The 15,859-nt window shown below is 44.3% G+C and overlaps 1 protein-coding gene across 2 annotated transcripts in view; it reads left to right on the top strand.

The window, feature by feature from the left end:
- The window catches only part of LOC139548764 (2-(3-amino-3-carboxypropyl)histidine synthase subunit 1-like), a 127,458-nt gene that overhangs the window by 91,042 nt on the left and 20,557 nt on the right, over positions 1-15,859 (top strand). For both annotated transcript variants that reach the window (XM_071358583.1, XM_071358582.1), the window contains exons 7-8: positions 3,834-3,902; positions 14,314-14,470. In XM_071358583.1, the coding sequence (XP_071214684.1) occupies positions 3,834-3,902; positions 14,314-14,470 (226 nt within the window). The remainder of the gene's footprint in view (positions 1-3,833; positions 3,903-14,313; positions 14,471-15,859) is intronic.

Below are 15,859 nucleotides of genomic sequence, written 5' to 3'. Positions count from 1 at the left end.
GTGTTTGCACTTTGCCCACTAATCTAAAGTGGAGTGTCTTTGATGTGTGTGTAGGGGCGGGTGGGGGTGAGATGGGAGAAATAATTGATTATCTTGACTGAGAATTAGCTCCCGGAGTCTCTCACCCTTTCTCTCCCACTCTCTCCTTCTCCCTCCCCACTTTTCTCCCCCTCTCTCCACCTCTCCCCTTCTCTAGTTCCCTCTCTCCCTCTCCATCTCACTCTCTCCTCATGTCAGTGCTCTGAGGGGCAGCATACAACCAGCTCATACCTGAGTACAGACCCTGGAAACGGGAAACCAGCAGGAGGCGTCAACAAAATATAATAGTCAGTAATAATGGATAGAAATAAGGGCTGTTGAAGTATCATGGTCCATGGATTACATTTCACTTAATTCATTTTAGTTTGCATATACCAGATTTGACATTTATGAATAGTTTGAAATATCTCTCAGCCTCCAATACTGTCTCTCATAAGTCAACTAAATGCTTGTCTCTTATTGTGTTCAAACATTTATTTGTAAAGTGCATCGGAGGGACCTATTGCTGCGATATCTATTATGTAGAAGTTGAAATGACTTCAGTTGAGTGTAGCTGGGACATTGTGGGATGAGGGATGGTATATTAGTCTCTGAGATGCCCTATGTCTTAATACATGATATAATCTATATGATTTCAGTAATTAAGAGAAGTATGTTAAAATGGCTGAATGCCTGAGAACAGAGCAGCTATAAGAATAGCTTTAGTAGCAGATGCCCTCAAGTCTAATCCTCCGAATGTCTGCAGACATATTAAGAGCAGAATCAGAGTGTGTTGATGCATAATGCAGGACATACAGCACAGTGTTCACTATTATAGCACAGCAACACTCACTTCTCCTACAAAGGACAATGCAATATGAATGATAGGATAACAAAGGCCCTCATAGGAGTGCTATAGAGCGCTATCCTCTTAAAGCAGAGAAACACATGCAGGGTGTGATGTTGAAAAGCAGGAGGCTCATTGTAGCCAGTGTGATTATAGAGGGACCTTGGAAAAGCAAGCACTCGGCACAATAGTCATCACTCGTCTTTCATTTTCTTCTTGGCTCACAATTACCCTGCTTTTACCCTGCTATACACACAAAGACACAGATACACACACATCGCCACGCACACAATCTAGTCTCAGTGACTGAGTGTGTGTGTGTTAGTGGTGCGCGGGTCAGCTGTTTGTTCACCCAACCGCAATTGCTAATAGACCATCCGCAACCACCCGACTGAGATAAATTGAAAATCTGGGGCCTGTGTTTTTTTTTAAACCTAAGCTATGTTTTTGTTTATAATTGCCAACATTTTGGTAGGCTATTTTTAGTAAATGTTAGTCTGTTGATTTTAGTCTGTAGTTAGATACATGCAGATTATCTTGGCCTAGAAGACTAAACAAACCCTTGCTCACCAGAAAATGTCCTACATCGATAGAATGAATGCTTCAATCCAGGTGACATCTGTAAGGTTGAGATTTTATCCGTGCTTCTCTTGTGCAGCCAAACGTTTAGGGACCAGGGAGAAAATGCAATAACACAACAAACAAAAAATGGCTAAGATTTTCTGTGCAAAATGTCCAAATGACATCAGTTTGATAGATTTGAAGGGAATGAAATGCTGTGAAAACGACCCAACATGTTTCTGACAAGATTTCAGATCGCCTTGGATGCATGTCTTTTTGTGGTTGAAATACATGCAGGTTTTATGATACTGATAAAGATAGCACCTTAACAGACGGTAAATAAATCATATTTCACCACTCCTGTTCCCAAGTAAAAATGTACATTTGATGTATTATTTTTCTGCAGGAGTTAATATTATATTAGGCTATGTGAGAGAGAAAAAATCTTTCCCCATGGCAAAATTTGTAGAATTTCAGCAAACTTAGTTTAAAACTGCAACATTTTCTCTACAACCCATGGTAAAATGTGTGGATAAGACTAGGACCGGCTCTGACTGATACGTGGGTATGGATGTACGCGAACCACTGCGGCCTCTCATGATGATTTCAGAACAGTTATAGGTCCTTTGACATTCCATATTTGATGTCCCCATCTTGTGACTGTTGAATTTGTAGTCGGCACACAACATGTTTCCCAAACATTAGACTACTGTTCTGGCCCTCCCTTCTCTTTTATTTTCAAATCTCCATTTTACAGCTTTTCTCTTATTTAATTAAACTCTGACAATGTCCTTTTTGCCTCAGTGGAACGACGTTAACTTTTTCTGCCCAAATTCCCAAAAGCATTTGGTGATTGCCGTGTATTTGGTGATTGCCGTGTATTTGGTGATTGCCGTGTATTTGGTGATTGCCATGTACAGTGGGGCAAAAAAGTATTTAGTCAGCCACCAATTGTGCTTAAAAAGATGAGAGAGGCCTGTAATTTTCATCATAGGTACACTTCAACTATGACAGACAAAATGAGAAAAAAAATCCAGAAAATCACATTGTAGGATTTTTAATGAATTTATTTGCAAATTATGGTGGAAAATAAGTATTTGGTCACCTACAAACAAGCAAGATTTCTGGCTCTCACAGACCTGTAACTTCTTCTTTAAGAGGCTCCTCTGTCCTCCACTCGTTACCTGTATTAATGGCACCTGTTTGAACTTGTTATCAGTATAAAAGACACCTGTCCACAACCTCAAACAGTCACACTGCTTGTTTGTAGGTGACCAAATACTTATTTTCCACCATAATTTGCAAATAAATTCATTAAAAATCCTACAATGTGATTTTCTTGATTTCTTTTCTCTCATTTTGTCTGTCATAGTTGTAGTGTACCTATGATGAAAATTACAGGCCTCTCTCATCTTTTTAAGTGGGAGAACTTGCACAATTGGTGGCTGACTAAATACTTTTTTGCCCCACTGTATTTGGTGATTGCCGTGTATTTGGTGATTGCCGTGTATTTGGTGATTGCCGTGTATTTGGTGATTGCCGTGTATTTGGTGCACGTACAGTTAGGCCCTAAAGATTAGGCTTATACACTAATGGCAGTTACAAATAATGAAAGAAAAACCTCAATGTAGCCTATAAATGTGAATTGCACAATAATTATACATTTATGGATTGTTTTATGCATCGCTTTCTCTTAATTCAACCCACCCGCCCTTCATCCACACAATATTTCATGACCCTAAACCCAGATATAACCGCGGGGACTGCAGGTTGTGACCACTAGTGCGTGGGTGTGTGTTATTTTGTGTGTGTGTGTCTATGCGTGCAGGCCTGCCTGTCTGTGTGGAGGTTAGTTGTGGCTCCTGGCGGTCCCTGTGGATGCTCACCCACAGCCCGTTCCACACACACTTTCCTAAACGCTGGCTAATTCTCCCCTTGGGCCTCCGCGAACTCGCCACGGTAACAGAGGCCTGGACCCCTCACTCAGCCAATAGCAGGCCTCCTCCCAGAACACCCCCTGGGATGATAATTGTGTGTGTGTGTGTGTGCGCCCCTTGAACCCTGCCCCATCACTGGTCTCGGTGGGCCGACTAATAAAACCCCTGGGTTAATTGAAAAGCCTGGTAGTGGATAAACAACATGGGGTCATCACAGGGGTGGTGTTCGGCAGTGTTCCTATACATCAGCAGCCCCTGGTCACACCTTGAACCCCTGAACCCCAGGCATAGGTCCTCTGAGACCACTTTGTTTCACCAGGAGAGAGGGGTGGGGGGGTGGAGAGGAAGGACAGATGGGGAGGGAGAGAGAATTGTTGTTCCACCACAGGTATGCAGGGAGTGTGTTTGTCTTACTGTGTTTGTATTTCTCTCATCCTGTGCCTCTGTGTGTGTTGTGTTTGTATTTATAGCTACCTGGGAGATGGCAGGTTCCACCTGGAGTCCATCATGATTGCCAACCCAGAGATACATGCCTACAGGTAAATAATAACATACACATAATAACCCTTTACCTCCTTACAGTCGTTCCAGTTGGCCTATAGGGCTAAATTGAAATGTGTCTTACAGAAGAAATATGGAAAGCATATGCATAAGTTTGGAGATGAATGGGGAAATTATTAGATTAAAGGTGAGGACAAAACAATGAATCTGGAACAAGACTGAATCCAAACATTACACTGTTGATTTTATGTGTATTATACATTTACTGTACTTTTCGCCACGTTTGTTGATAACTAAATCTGAAAATACTCTGGATGCATTCAGTAACATAAGACTATTCCTGGAAAATGTGGGGTAGGTGCAACATAAGACAAACAATGACAAGGGTTTGAGTGAGAGGACTAACTGGTGTCTCCAAGTGGACACACACTTCTCCAGTGTACGCAGTTCCTAAGTCATTTTAATTCACTTTTATGGCTCAAAGAAGAGTCTTCAACTAGAAGGTACTATTTTGAGCTCTCCTTGCTGTGCTGTTGAGGAACTAGAGCAAGCAGACTGGTCATTTTATTTGGAGCACAGCCCTGCATCCCTGCCTTTACACAATTACTGTTTACGCATTCCAAAAATGGTCCATTTATAAATTGCAATCTGGTCAGTTGGGCATGATTTGAAAGCGTGGTTTATTGCCAACATGGCTAGCTAAGTTACAAAATATGATCTAACAGTGTTAGGCTTTCACAAGGCAATTCAGAGAAGCAGATCATCATTTTGGTGTGCATAGAATAGAGTCACAAGTGCATTCAGGTGCGTGTTCCCCGCCAAATGTCTTTACAATACCACAAACAAGCTCATTGTGTTCAGGACAACCTAGGGTATGACGCCATGTCATCTTGTATCTGTACACCAAGCATTGTGAATATGAACGATGACACTGTATACTGCATGAGTTTTATGATATGGAAATGTGAAGTGCACATCTGGACTAACAGGTGTTTGGCTTGCCACATCTGGACTAACAGGTGTTTGGCTTGCCACATCTGGACTAACAGGTGTTTGGCTTGCCACAGCTGGACTAACAGGTGTTTGGCTTGCCACATCTGGACTAACAGGTGTTTGGCTTGCCACATCTGGACTAACAGGTGTTTGGCTTGCCACAGCTGGACTAACAGGTGTTTGGCTTGCCACAGCTGGACTAACAGGTGTTTGGCTTGCCACAGCTGGACTAACAGGTGTTTGGCTTGCCACAGCTGGACTAACAGGTGTTTGGCTTGCCACAGCTGGACTAACAGGTGTTTGGCTTGCCACAGCTGGACTAACAGGTGTTTGGCTTGCCACATCTGGACTAACAGGTGTTTGGCTTGCCACATCTGGACTAACAGGTGTTTGGCTTGCCACATCTGGACTAACAGGTGTTTGGCTTGCCACATCTGGACTAACAGGTGTTTGGCTTGCCACATCTGGACTAACAGGTGTTTGGCTTGCCACAGCTGGACTAACAGGTGTTTGGCTTGCCACAGCTGGACTAACAGGTGTTTGGCTTGCCACAGCTGGACTAACAGGTGTTTGGCTTGCCACAGCTGGACTAACAGGTGTTTGGCTTGCCACAGCTGGACTAACAGGTGTTTGGCTTGCCACAGCTGGACTAACAGGTGTTTGGCTTGCCACAGCTGGACTAACAGGTGTTTGGCTTGCCACAGCTGGACTAACAGGTGTTTGGCTTGCCACAGCTGGACTAACAGGTGTTTGGCTTGCCACAGCTGGACTAACAGGTGTTTGGCTTGCCACAGCTGGACTAACAGGTGTACGGCTTGCCACAGCTGGACTAACAGGTGTTTGGCTTGCCACAGCTGGACTAACAGGTGTTTGGCTTGCCACAGCTGGACTAACAGGTGTTTGGCTTGCCACAGCTGGACTAACAGGTGTTTGGCTTGCCACAGCTGGACTAACAGGTGTTTGGCTTGCCACAGCTGGACTAACAGGTGTTTGGCTTGCCACAGCTGGACTAACAGGTGTTTGGCTTGCCACAGCTGGACTAACAGGTGTTTGGCTTGCCACAGCTGGACTAACAGGTGTTTGGCTTGTCACAGCTGGACTAACAGGTGTTTGGCTTGCCACAGCTGGACTAACAGGTGTTTGGCTTGCCACAGCTGGACTAGCAGGTGTTTGGCTTGCCACAGCTGGACTAGCAGGTGTTTGGCTTGCCACAGCTGGACTAGCAGGTGTTTGGCTTGCCACAGCTGGACTAGCAGGTGTTTGGCTTGCCACAGCTGGACTAGCAGGTGTTTGGCTTGCCACAGCTGGACTAGCAGGTGTTTGGCTTGCCACAGCTGGACTAGCAGGTGTTTGGCTTGCCACAGCTGGACTAGCAGGTGTTTGGCTTGCCACAGCTGGACTAGCAGGTGTTTGGCTTGCCACAGCTGGACTAGCAGGTGTTTGGCTTGCCACAGCTGGACTAGCAGGTGTTTGGCTTGCCACAGCTGGACTAGCAGGTGTTTGGCTTGCCACAGCTGGACTAGCAGGTGTTTGGCTTGCCACAGCTGGACTAGCAGGTGTTTGGCTTGCCACAGCTGGACTAGCAGGTGTTTGGCTTGCCACAGCTGGACTAGCAGGTGTTTGGCTTGCCACAGCTGGACTAGCAGGTGTTTGGCTTGCCACAGCTGGACTAGCAGGTGTTTGGCTTGCCACAGCTGGACTAGCAGGTGTTTGGCTTGCCACAGCTGGACTAGCAGGTGTTTGGCTTGCCACAGCTGGACTAGCAGGTGTTTGGCTTGCCACAGCTGGACTAGCAGGTGTTTGGCTTGCCACAGCTGGACTAGCAGGTGTTTGGCTTGCCACAGCTGGACTAGCAGGTGTTTGGCTTGCCACAGCTGGACTAACAGGTGTTTGGCTTGCCACAGCTGGACTAACAGGTGTTTGGCTTGCCACAGCTGGACTAGCAGGTGTTTGGCTTGCCACAGCTGGACTAACAGGTGTTTGGCTTGCCACAGCTGGACTAACAGGTGTTTGGCTTGCTTGTATGACATCAAAGCGGCATTTGTTATAATCGTCAATGTCTCATCTTTCAAAATACATTGAGTCCTCTTTATTTACAGCATTTCCCTCTCTAACAACCAAAATGTGCAAAAGTTGCCTAATTAGCGGGGGGGGGGGGGGGCAACTTCTTGCCGTGCGCGGTGCTCAAGTTCAGAACGGCTGTCAGTCAAAACCAATACTGCGCTGTGAAGCGGAGACCTTGAGCTTTGACATTATATATTGTATGTTACTGTACAGCCACTGCGTTCCAATTTAGACGCTTGTTCCCTCTAAGCTGCGTGCGTGCATGGGCGAGCGGTAGCCCAAAGACTACCGCAAAGCTCTCCTGGACTGCCGCGAAGCTCTCCTGGACTGCCGCGAAACTCTCCTGGACTGCCGCGAAGCTCCCCTGGAATGCCGCGCAGCTCCCCTGGACTGCCGCGAAGCTCCCCTGGACTGCCGCGAAGCTCCCCTGGACTGCCGTGCAGAGCACAGAAGAATATCAGCCCACGGAGAGAAGCACGAGATTGACCTTCAGTCAACTTTCTAGAGTTTTCCCTGTTAACACTATCAACATTTCCCTTCAATGTGACATTTGTGATCGAATCAACACAATATTAGCCACTTTCAATGCAACATACCGAAACAAAACTAACTATGCAAGAGATTATGTTGTCGGCAGAATACATCGGCAGAGGATTTCTGTTGCGCAGGACTCAGTCCGTACTCTACACAGACAGGTGCGGCATAACCAATCAGAACTGCAGTAGGTCTATATGCAAATACACCATTGCCATATATGTATCTGTGCCATTTACATTGAACTGGACTGTGTTTACAGCATGAGGGGTCGTGAGTAGATGCAGTTGTTTTGAGATCAAAGCGAGAGCTGCGTGTAGCCAAGTGTGCACATTTTGTTCATGTCCTTTCCTATTTGGTGAGTTATTAGCCCAGTTACAGATCATTTGTAGTCAGAAATAGGAGCATGATTGCTTCCTACAAGAGCACAAAATGTGTACATTTCTAGACATCTTTAAAAAGCCAGTCAGGTAAAGCGCTTTTTTTTGTCTTAAAGGGGCGGTGTTGTATTTTGAGACAGGCTTAAATAAGCGAAGTAGCCAATAGGCAGAGGGTAGCATAATTTGTCTGATTCTCTGTAATAATGGTATGGGATTAATAATCAATTTTATTTTGTAAAGTGGTTTCTTGCATCAAACAACACAACAACATTTTCAGTCACCTCCTTGTCTGAACGACAAGTGGATAAACAGTCAAGCCCTGCATGTTTTTTCTCTCAAAAGTCTCATGGATTGTAGGCCTACATTGAACACCACACATTGGATGCTACTGTAGGCTGAATGATAGACAAGCTATTTCCATGTTAAAATGTTATGGAATGCATTTTCTCTATAGTTTTTGATGTTAGGCCACTCTGATAGGCCTACATTATGATCAAATAGCCACAGTAGCCTACTTGGCCACTGTTAAAACTGTAATTTAAAGCCGGTACAGCCTCAGTGTTCACAGTAACCATGCACTGGAAGTCGCACAGAATTATCACAACGTTCAAGTTTGCGCTCAGCAGACCTGAAATTAGCTTAGTTCCTGGAAAACATTTGGTGGGAACATTGCGTATCAGTGTCCAAATTTGCTATTTTGAACCCGTATACTGGTACAAGTGTAAAGAGCTAATCAGGCACTGTGTGTTCCATTTACAGTATACTGGTGTACTACAGTGGATGAGTCTGAGGTAGATTGCAGAATGTCGTTATTGTCAGGAATACAGTGCATTTGGAAAGTATTCAGACACCTTCCCTTTTTCCACATTTTGTTACGTTACAGCCTTATTCTAAAATTGATCAAATTAAATGTTTTCCTCATCAATCTACACACAATACCCCATAACAACAAAGCGAAAACAGGTTTTTCGAAAATTTTGCAAATGTATCAAAAATTTAAAAAAAAACATGCATACCTTATTTACATATACAGTACCAGTCAAAAGTTTGGACACACCTACTCATTCCAGTGTTTTTGTTAATTTTTACTATTTTCTATTAAATAACACATATGTAATCACGTAGTAACCAAAAACGTGTTAAACAAATCAAAATATATTTTATATTTTAAGTTCTTCAAAGTAGCCACCCTTTGCCTTGATGACAGCTTTGCAAACTCTTGGTATTCTCTTAACCAGCTTCATGAGTAATGCTTTTCCAACCATCTTGAAGGAGTTCCTATGTATTCTGAGCACTTGTTGACTGATTTTCCTTCACTCTGCAGTCCAACTCATCCCAAACCATCTCAATTGGGTTGAGGTCAGGTGATTGTGGAGGCCAGGTCATCTGATGCAGTACTCCATCACTCTCCTTCTTGGTCAAATAGCCCTTACACAGCATGGAGGGGTGTTTTGGGTCATTGTCCAGTTGAAAAACAAAAAGCGCAAACCAGATGGGAAGGCGTATCACTGCAGAATGCTGTGGTAGCCATGCTGGTTAAGTGTGCCTTGAATTCTAAATAAATCACGACAGTGTCACCACCAAACACCATCACACCTCCTCCTCCATGCTTCACGGTGGGAACCACACACGCGGAGATCATCCGCTCACTTACTCTGCGTCTCACAAAGACATGGCTGTTGCAACCAAAAATCTCAAATTTGGACTCATCAGACCAAATGACAGATTTCCACCGGTCTAATGTCCATTGCTCGTGTTTCTTAGCCCAAGCAAGTCTCTTCTTCTTATTGGTGTGCTTTAGTAGTGGTTTCTTTGCAGCAATTTGACCATGAAGGCCTGATTCAAGGAGTCTCCTCTGAACAGTTGATGTTGAGATGTCTGTTACCTGAACTCTGTGAAGAATTTATTTGGGCTGCATTCTGAGGTGCAGTTAACTCTAATGAACTTATCCTCTGCAGCAGAGGTAAGTCTCTGTCTTTCCTGTGGCGGTCCTCATGAGATCCAATTTCATCATAGCGCTTGATGGTTTTTGCGACTGCACTTGAAGAAACTTTTAAAGTTCTTAAAATTTTCCAGATTGACCGACCTTCATGTCTTAAAGTAATGATGGACTGCCATTTCTCTTTGCATATTTGAGCTGTTCTTGCAATAATATGGACTTGGTCTTTTACCAAATACAGTGGGGAGAACAAGTATTTGATACACTGCCGATTTTGCAGGTTTTCCTACTTACAAAGCATGTAGAGGTCTGTCATTTTTATCATAGGTACACTTCAACTGTGAGAGACGGAATCTAAAACAAAAATCCAGAAACTCACATTGTATGATTTTTAAATAATTAATTTGCATTTTATTGCATGACATAAGTATTTGATCACCTACCAACCAGTAAGAATTCCGGCTCTCACAGACCTGTTAGTTTTTCTTTAAGAAGCCCTCCTGTTCTCCACTCATTACCTGTATTAACTGCACCTGTTTGAACTCGTTACCTGTATAAAAGACACCTGTCCACACACTCAATCAAACAGATTCCAACCTCTCCACAATGGCCAAGACCAGAGAGCTGTGTAAGGACATCAGGGATAAAATTGTAGACCTGCACAAGGCTGGGATGGGCTACAGGACAATAGGCAAGCAGCTTGGTGAGAAGGAAACAACTGTTGGCGCAATTATTAGAAAATGGAAGAAGTTCAAGATGACGGTCAATCACCCTCGGTCTGGGGCTCCATGCAAGATTTCACCTCGTGGGGCATCAATGATCATGAGGAAGGTGAGGGATCAGCCCAGAACTACACGGCAGGACCTGGTCAATGACCTGAAGAGAGCTGGGACCACAGTCTCAAAGAAAACCATTAGTAACACACTACGCCGTCATGGATTAAAATCCTGCAGCGCACGCAAGGTCCCCCTGCTTAAGCCAGTGCATGTCCAGGCCCGTCTGAAGTTTGCCAATGACCATCTGGATGATCCAGAGGAGGAATGGGAGAAGGTCATGTGGTCTGATGAGACAAAAATAGAGCTTTTTGGTCTAACTCCACTCGCCGTGTTTGGAGGAAGAAGAAGTATGAGTACAACCCCAAGAACACCATCCCAACCGTGAAGCATGGAGGTGGAAACATCATTCTTTGGGGATGCTTTTCTGCAAAGGGGACAGGACGACTGCACCGTATTGAGGGGAGGATGGATGGGGCCATGTATCGCGAGATCTTGGCCAACAACCTCCTTCCCTCAGTAAGAGCATTGAAGATGGGTCGTGGCTGGGTCTTCCAGCATGACAACGACACGAAGCACACAGCCATGGCAACTAAGGAGTGGCTCCGTAAGAAGCATCTCAAGGTCCTGGAGTGGCCTAGCCAGTCTCCAGACCTGAACCCAATAGAAAATCTTTGGAGGGAGCTGAAAGTCCGTATTGCCCAGCGACAGCCCCGAAACCTGAAGGATCTGGAGAAGATCTGTAGGGAGGAGTGGGCCAAAATCCCTGCTGCAGTGTGTGCAAACCTAGTCAAGAACTACAGGAAACGTATGATCTCTGTAATTGCAAACAAAGGTTTCTGTACCAAATATTAAGTTCTGCTTTTCTGATGTATCAAATACTTATGTCATGCAATAAAATGCAAATTAATTACTTAAAAATCATACAATGTGATTTTCTGGATTTTTGTTTTAGATTCCGTCTCTCATAGTTGAAGTGTACCTATGATAAAAATTACAGACCTCTACATGCTTTGTAAGTAGGAAAACCTGCAAAATCGGCAGTGTATCAAATACTTGTTCTCCCCACTGTAGAGCTGTCTTCTGTATACCACACCTGCCTTGTCACAACACAACTGATTGGCTAAAACACATTAAGAAGGAAAGAAGTTCAACAAATTAACTTTTAACAAGGCACACCTGTTAATTTAAACACATTCCAGGTGACTACCTCATGAAGCTGGTTTAGAGAATGCCAGGAGTGTGCAAAGCTGTCATCAAGGCAACGGGTGGCTACTTTGAAGAATCTAAAATATATTTTGATTTGTTTGACACTTTTTTGGTTACTACATGATTCCATATGTGTAATTTCATAGTTTTGATGTCTTCGCTATTCTACAATGTAGAAAATTGTCAAATTAAAGAAATCCCTTGAATGAGTAGATGTCCAAACTTTTGACTGGTACTGTAAGTATTCAGACTCTTTGCTATGAGACTCAACTCAACTCGCACGGCCAAACTGAACAATCGGGGGTGAGGGGCCTTGGTCAGAGGGGACCAATAACCCGATGGTCACCTTCCAGAAGGACAACCATCTCTGCAGCACTCCACAAATCAGGCCTTTGCCAGACGAAAGCCACTCCTCAGCCACTTAAAGGACTCTAACCAGGAGAAACAAGATTCTCTTTTCTGATGAAACCAAGATTGAACTATTTAGCCTGAATGCCAAGTCTGGAGGAAACCTGGCACCATCCCTACATTGAAGCATGGTGGTGGCAGCATCATGCTGTGGGGATGTTTTTCAGCGGCCGGGACTGGGAGACTCAAAACTAAAATAAACTATAATTTTATTTGTCACGTGCCGAATAAAACAGGTGTAGTAGACCTTACAGTGAAAAGCTTACTTACAAGCCCTTAACCAACAATGCAGTTTTAAGATAAATAAGTGTTAAATTATTTACGAAAATAAACTGAAGAAATAATAAATAAAATTATAATTAAGTAGAAAAATTACTAATAATTAAGGTGCAATAATATAATAATGTAACAGTAGAGAGGCAATATACAGGGGGTACCGGTACAGAGTCAATGGGCTGGGGCACAGGTTATTCGAGGTAATTGAGTTAATATGTACATGTAGGTAGAGGTACATGGACTATGCATGGATAATAAACAGAGTAGCAGCAGCGTAAAAATGGGGGTGGGGGGATGCGTGTGGTAGCAGAGAGAACAGTCTATGACTAGGGTGTCTGGAGTCTTTGACAATTTTTAGGGCCTTCCTCTGACACCGCCTGGTATAGAGGTCCTGGATGGCAGGAAGCTTCGCCCCGGTGATGATCTTGGCCATACTTGCTACCCTCTGTAGTGACTTGCGATCGGAGGACGAGCAGTTGCCATACCAGGCGGTGATGCAACCAGTCAGGATGCTTTCGATGGTGCAGCTGTAAAGCTTTTTGAGGATCTGAGGACCCATGCCAAATCTTTTCAGTCTCCTGAGGGGGAATAGGCATTGTCATGCCCTCTATAACGACTGTCTTGGTGTGTTTGGACCATGAGAGTTTGTTGGTGATGTGGACACCAAGGAACTTGAAGCTCTCAACCTGCTCCGCAACAGCCCCGTTGATGAGAATGGGGGTGTGCTTGGCCCTCCTTTTCCTGTAGTCCACATCATCTCCTTTGTCTTGATCCTGTTGAGGGAGAGGTTGTTGTCCTGGCACCACTGTCTCATTGTTGTTGGTGATCAGGCCTACCACTATTGTGTCGTCGACTAGTCAGGATCGAGGGAAAGATGAACGGAGCAAAGTACAGAGAGAGACTTTATAAAAACCTGCTCCAGAGCACTCAGGATGTCAGACTGGGGCGACAACCCTAAGCACACAGCCAATACAATGCAGGAGTGGCTTTGGGACAAGTCTCTGAATGTCCTTGAGTGGCCCAGCCAGAGCCCAGACTTGAACACGATCTAACATCTCTGGAGAGACCTTAAAATAGCTGTGCAGCGACGCTCCCCATCCAACCTGACCGAGCTTGAGAGTATCTGCAGAGAAGAAGGGGAGAAACTCCCCAAATACATGTGTTCTAAGCTTGTAGCGTCACTACCAAGAAGGCAGAAGGTTGTTATCGCTGCCAAAGGTGCTTCAACAAAGTACTGAGTAAAGGGTCTGAATACCTATGTATATGTGATATTTCAGTTTGTTATTTTTAATACATTTGCAAAAATTTCTAAAAACCTGTTTTTGCTTTGTAAATATGGGGTATTGTGTGTAGGTTGATGAAGAAAAAAGCATTTCATTAATTTTAGAATAAGGCTGTAACAAAATGTGGAAAGAAATCAAGAGGTCTGAATACTTTCCGAATGGACTGTATACAGGATTAATGTGATGTGGTTCACCTTGTAGGAGGTTGTCATTATGGTGTCATTGCCACTCAGCTGTTTTGGTGGGAAACAATTGATATGAGATGGGGTTTGTTGTATACATGTATGCACTACTGCCCTCCTCTCGGTCTCTAATAAAGATGCTCATCTCAAGATGTGCTGAGCTGAGCTCTCCTAGTAGAGAGAAAGATTTGTTTCTCTAAAATCCCTCTTCTCTCATATAACTGCCTTAATACTTGATGGATTTTCATGATTGGATTTTCTCTTGCGCTTCTATCCTCGAGGTAGATACCAGTTGTGAACAATACACACTAATGTGCATGTTTTGTGTGTTTGTGTATAATTGCAAATGCCTGTGCTTTTGTGTGTATGTCTGTGCACTCGTGTGCTTGTGTGTATGTCTGTGTTTAGGTACGACCCGTACAGTAAGATATTCTCCAGGGAGTACTATGACCATGAAGCCATGCGGTCCATCCGGCTCCAGGCCATCGACAAGGCTCGCTCTGCCAAGAGATGGGGCCTGATCCTGGGCACGCTGGGCCGGCAGGGCAGTCCTAAGGTCATGGAGGTATGAGCCTGCGTCTCGGAGATCTCACACTTATCCTGATTCTACCCCTCCCTCACACACTGAGACCTTCACTTATGCAATAATGTGTAATACATTTTGTGGGGCACAGCTTCTCTTAGCAGCTCAATGCACCTGTGGAGACTATAGAGTGTAAAGCCAAACCTCACCCCTCCAACAGTTGGCATTTGGATGTTCTGTGCGTGTGTGCCTGGGGTTCTTAATCGGTCCTACATGGGGGGGTTATTGGATCCCATTCTAGCCTGCTCTCAAGCCCTCTTCTTCCCCCCTCCTTCCTCCTCTCAGCACTCTTCTCTTTGTTCTCTCCTCTGTTTGATCTGCCCGCTTCTTGTTTTCCTCTCATGCGTTGTGTTTGACTTTGTTTGGGATTCTTCCTCCACGTCCTCGCCTCATCCTTTTCTCTAATTGGTATGCTGGAAGGAAGAGACAGAGAGCCCCCCTCTCTGAGAGAATCGTAGTGTTCTCTGGCATCTCTCCTCTCCTCTTGCTGTCAGATTATATTTTAAAACCAAACCTTTCCCCCACAATTTTCAAACCTATGAAAACCTCTCCTCTTATCCACATACAGTAGTCAGACAGAGAGATGAAGTTATTCCAAAATAACGTTTTTTTATTTTTATTTTTTTACAGTAGCTGGATTTGAATCTGTCCCACTGGTTCTACCCCTCGTTGGGCCAATGTGTAGATTAAGTGGTTGAGTTGTGTGATAGGCCTTTGTCTGGACAGGACTGGATAATCTTAGATAGCAACCCAGGCTGTCATAGTAAAGGGTGAGAACTAACCCACTAGGGAACGGAGAATCACAGTGTGGCTGGCTGCAGAGGTTTACCTCTCTCTATACTAACCATTAGGGGATCTTTTTGAAGTCGACGTTCTGAGGGGAAAAACATCCACTCACCTTTTAATGCACTGCGTGTGTGTCTTGACTCTCTGTGGTAACACTTTTGGTCCAGCGGGCCCTCTTCAAAGACGTTCACCAACACAGAAGGAAGTTCAGTCCCAGAACTGGCTCAACGCTTTTATCTAGTGATGTTATTGGGCGGTGATGTGTTTTATCTAGTGATGTTATTGGGCGGTGATGTGATGTTATTGGGCGGTGATGTGTTTTATCTAGTGATGTTATTGGGCGGTGATGTGTTTTATCTAGTGATGTTATTGGGCGGTGATGTGTTTTATCTAGTGATGTTATTGGGTGGTTTTCTCCAGTGTTGCTGGGCTCCATCATTGAGAGCCAGTTGGGTTAATTAGCCATATTCTAATTATTAGCTGTTTAACTAACTATGAAACACTAGACTTTGGAGCTCTAAAGGACCTGTGAAGGACCCTCCACTGGAACAGCAGAACATCTATTGAAAGGGAGGAGGAGTGGGG

Source organism: Salvelinus alpinus, chromosome 22 (genome assembly GCF_045679555.1).
Source record: "Salvelinus alpinus chromosome 22, SLU_Salpinus.1, whole genome shotgun sequence".
Taxonomy (NCBI): Eukaryota; Metazoa; Chordata; class Actinopteri; order Salmoniformes; family Salmonidae; genus Salvelinus; species Salvelinus alpinus.
The sequence above is the reverse complement of the archived record's forward strand: the minus strand, read 5'-3'. Positions and strand labels throughout refer to the sequence as shown.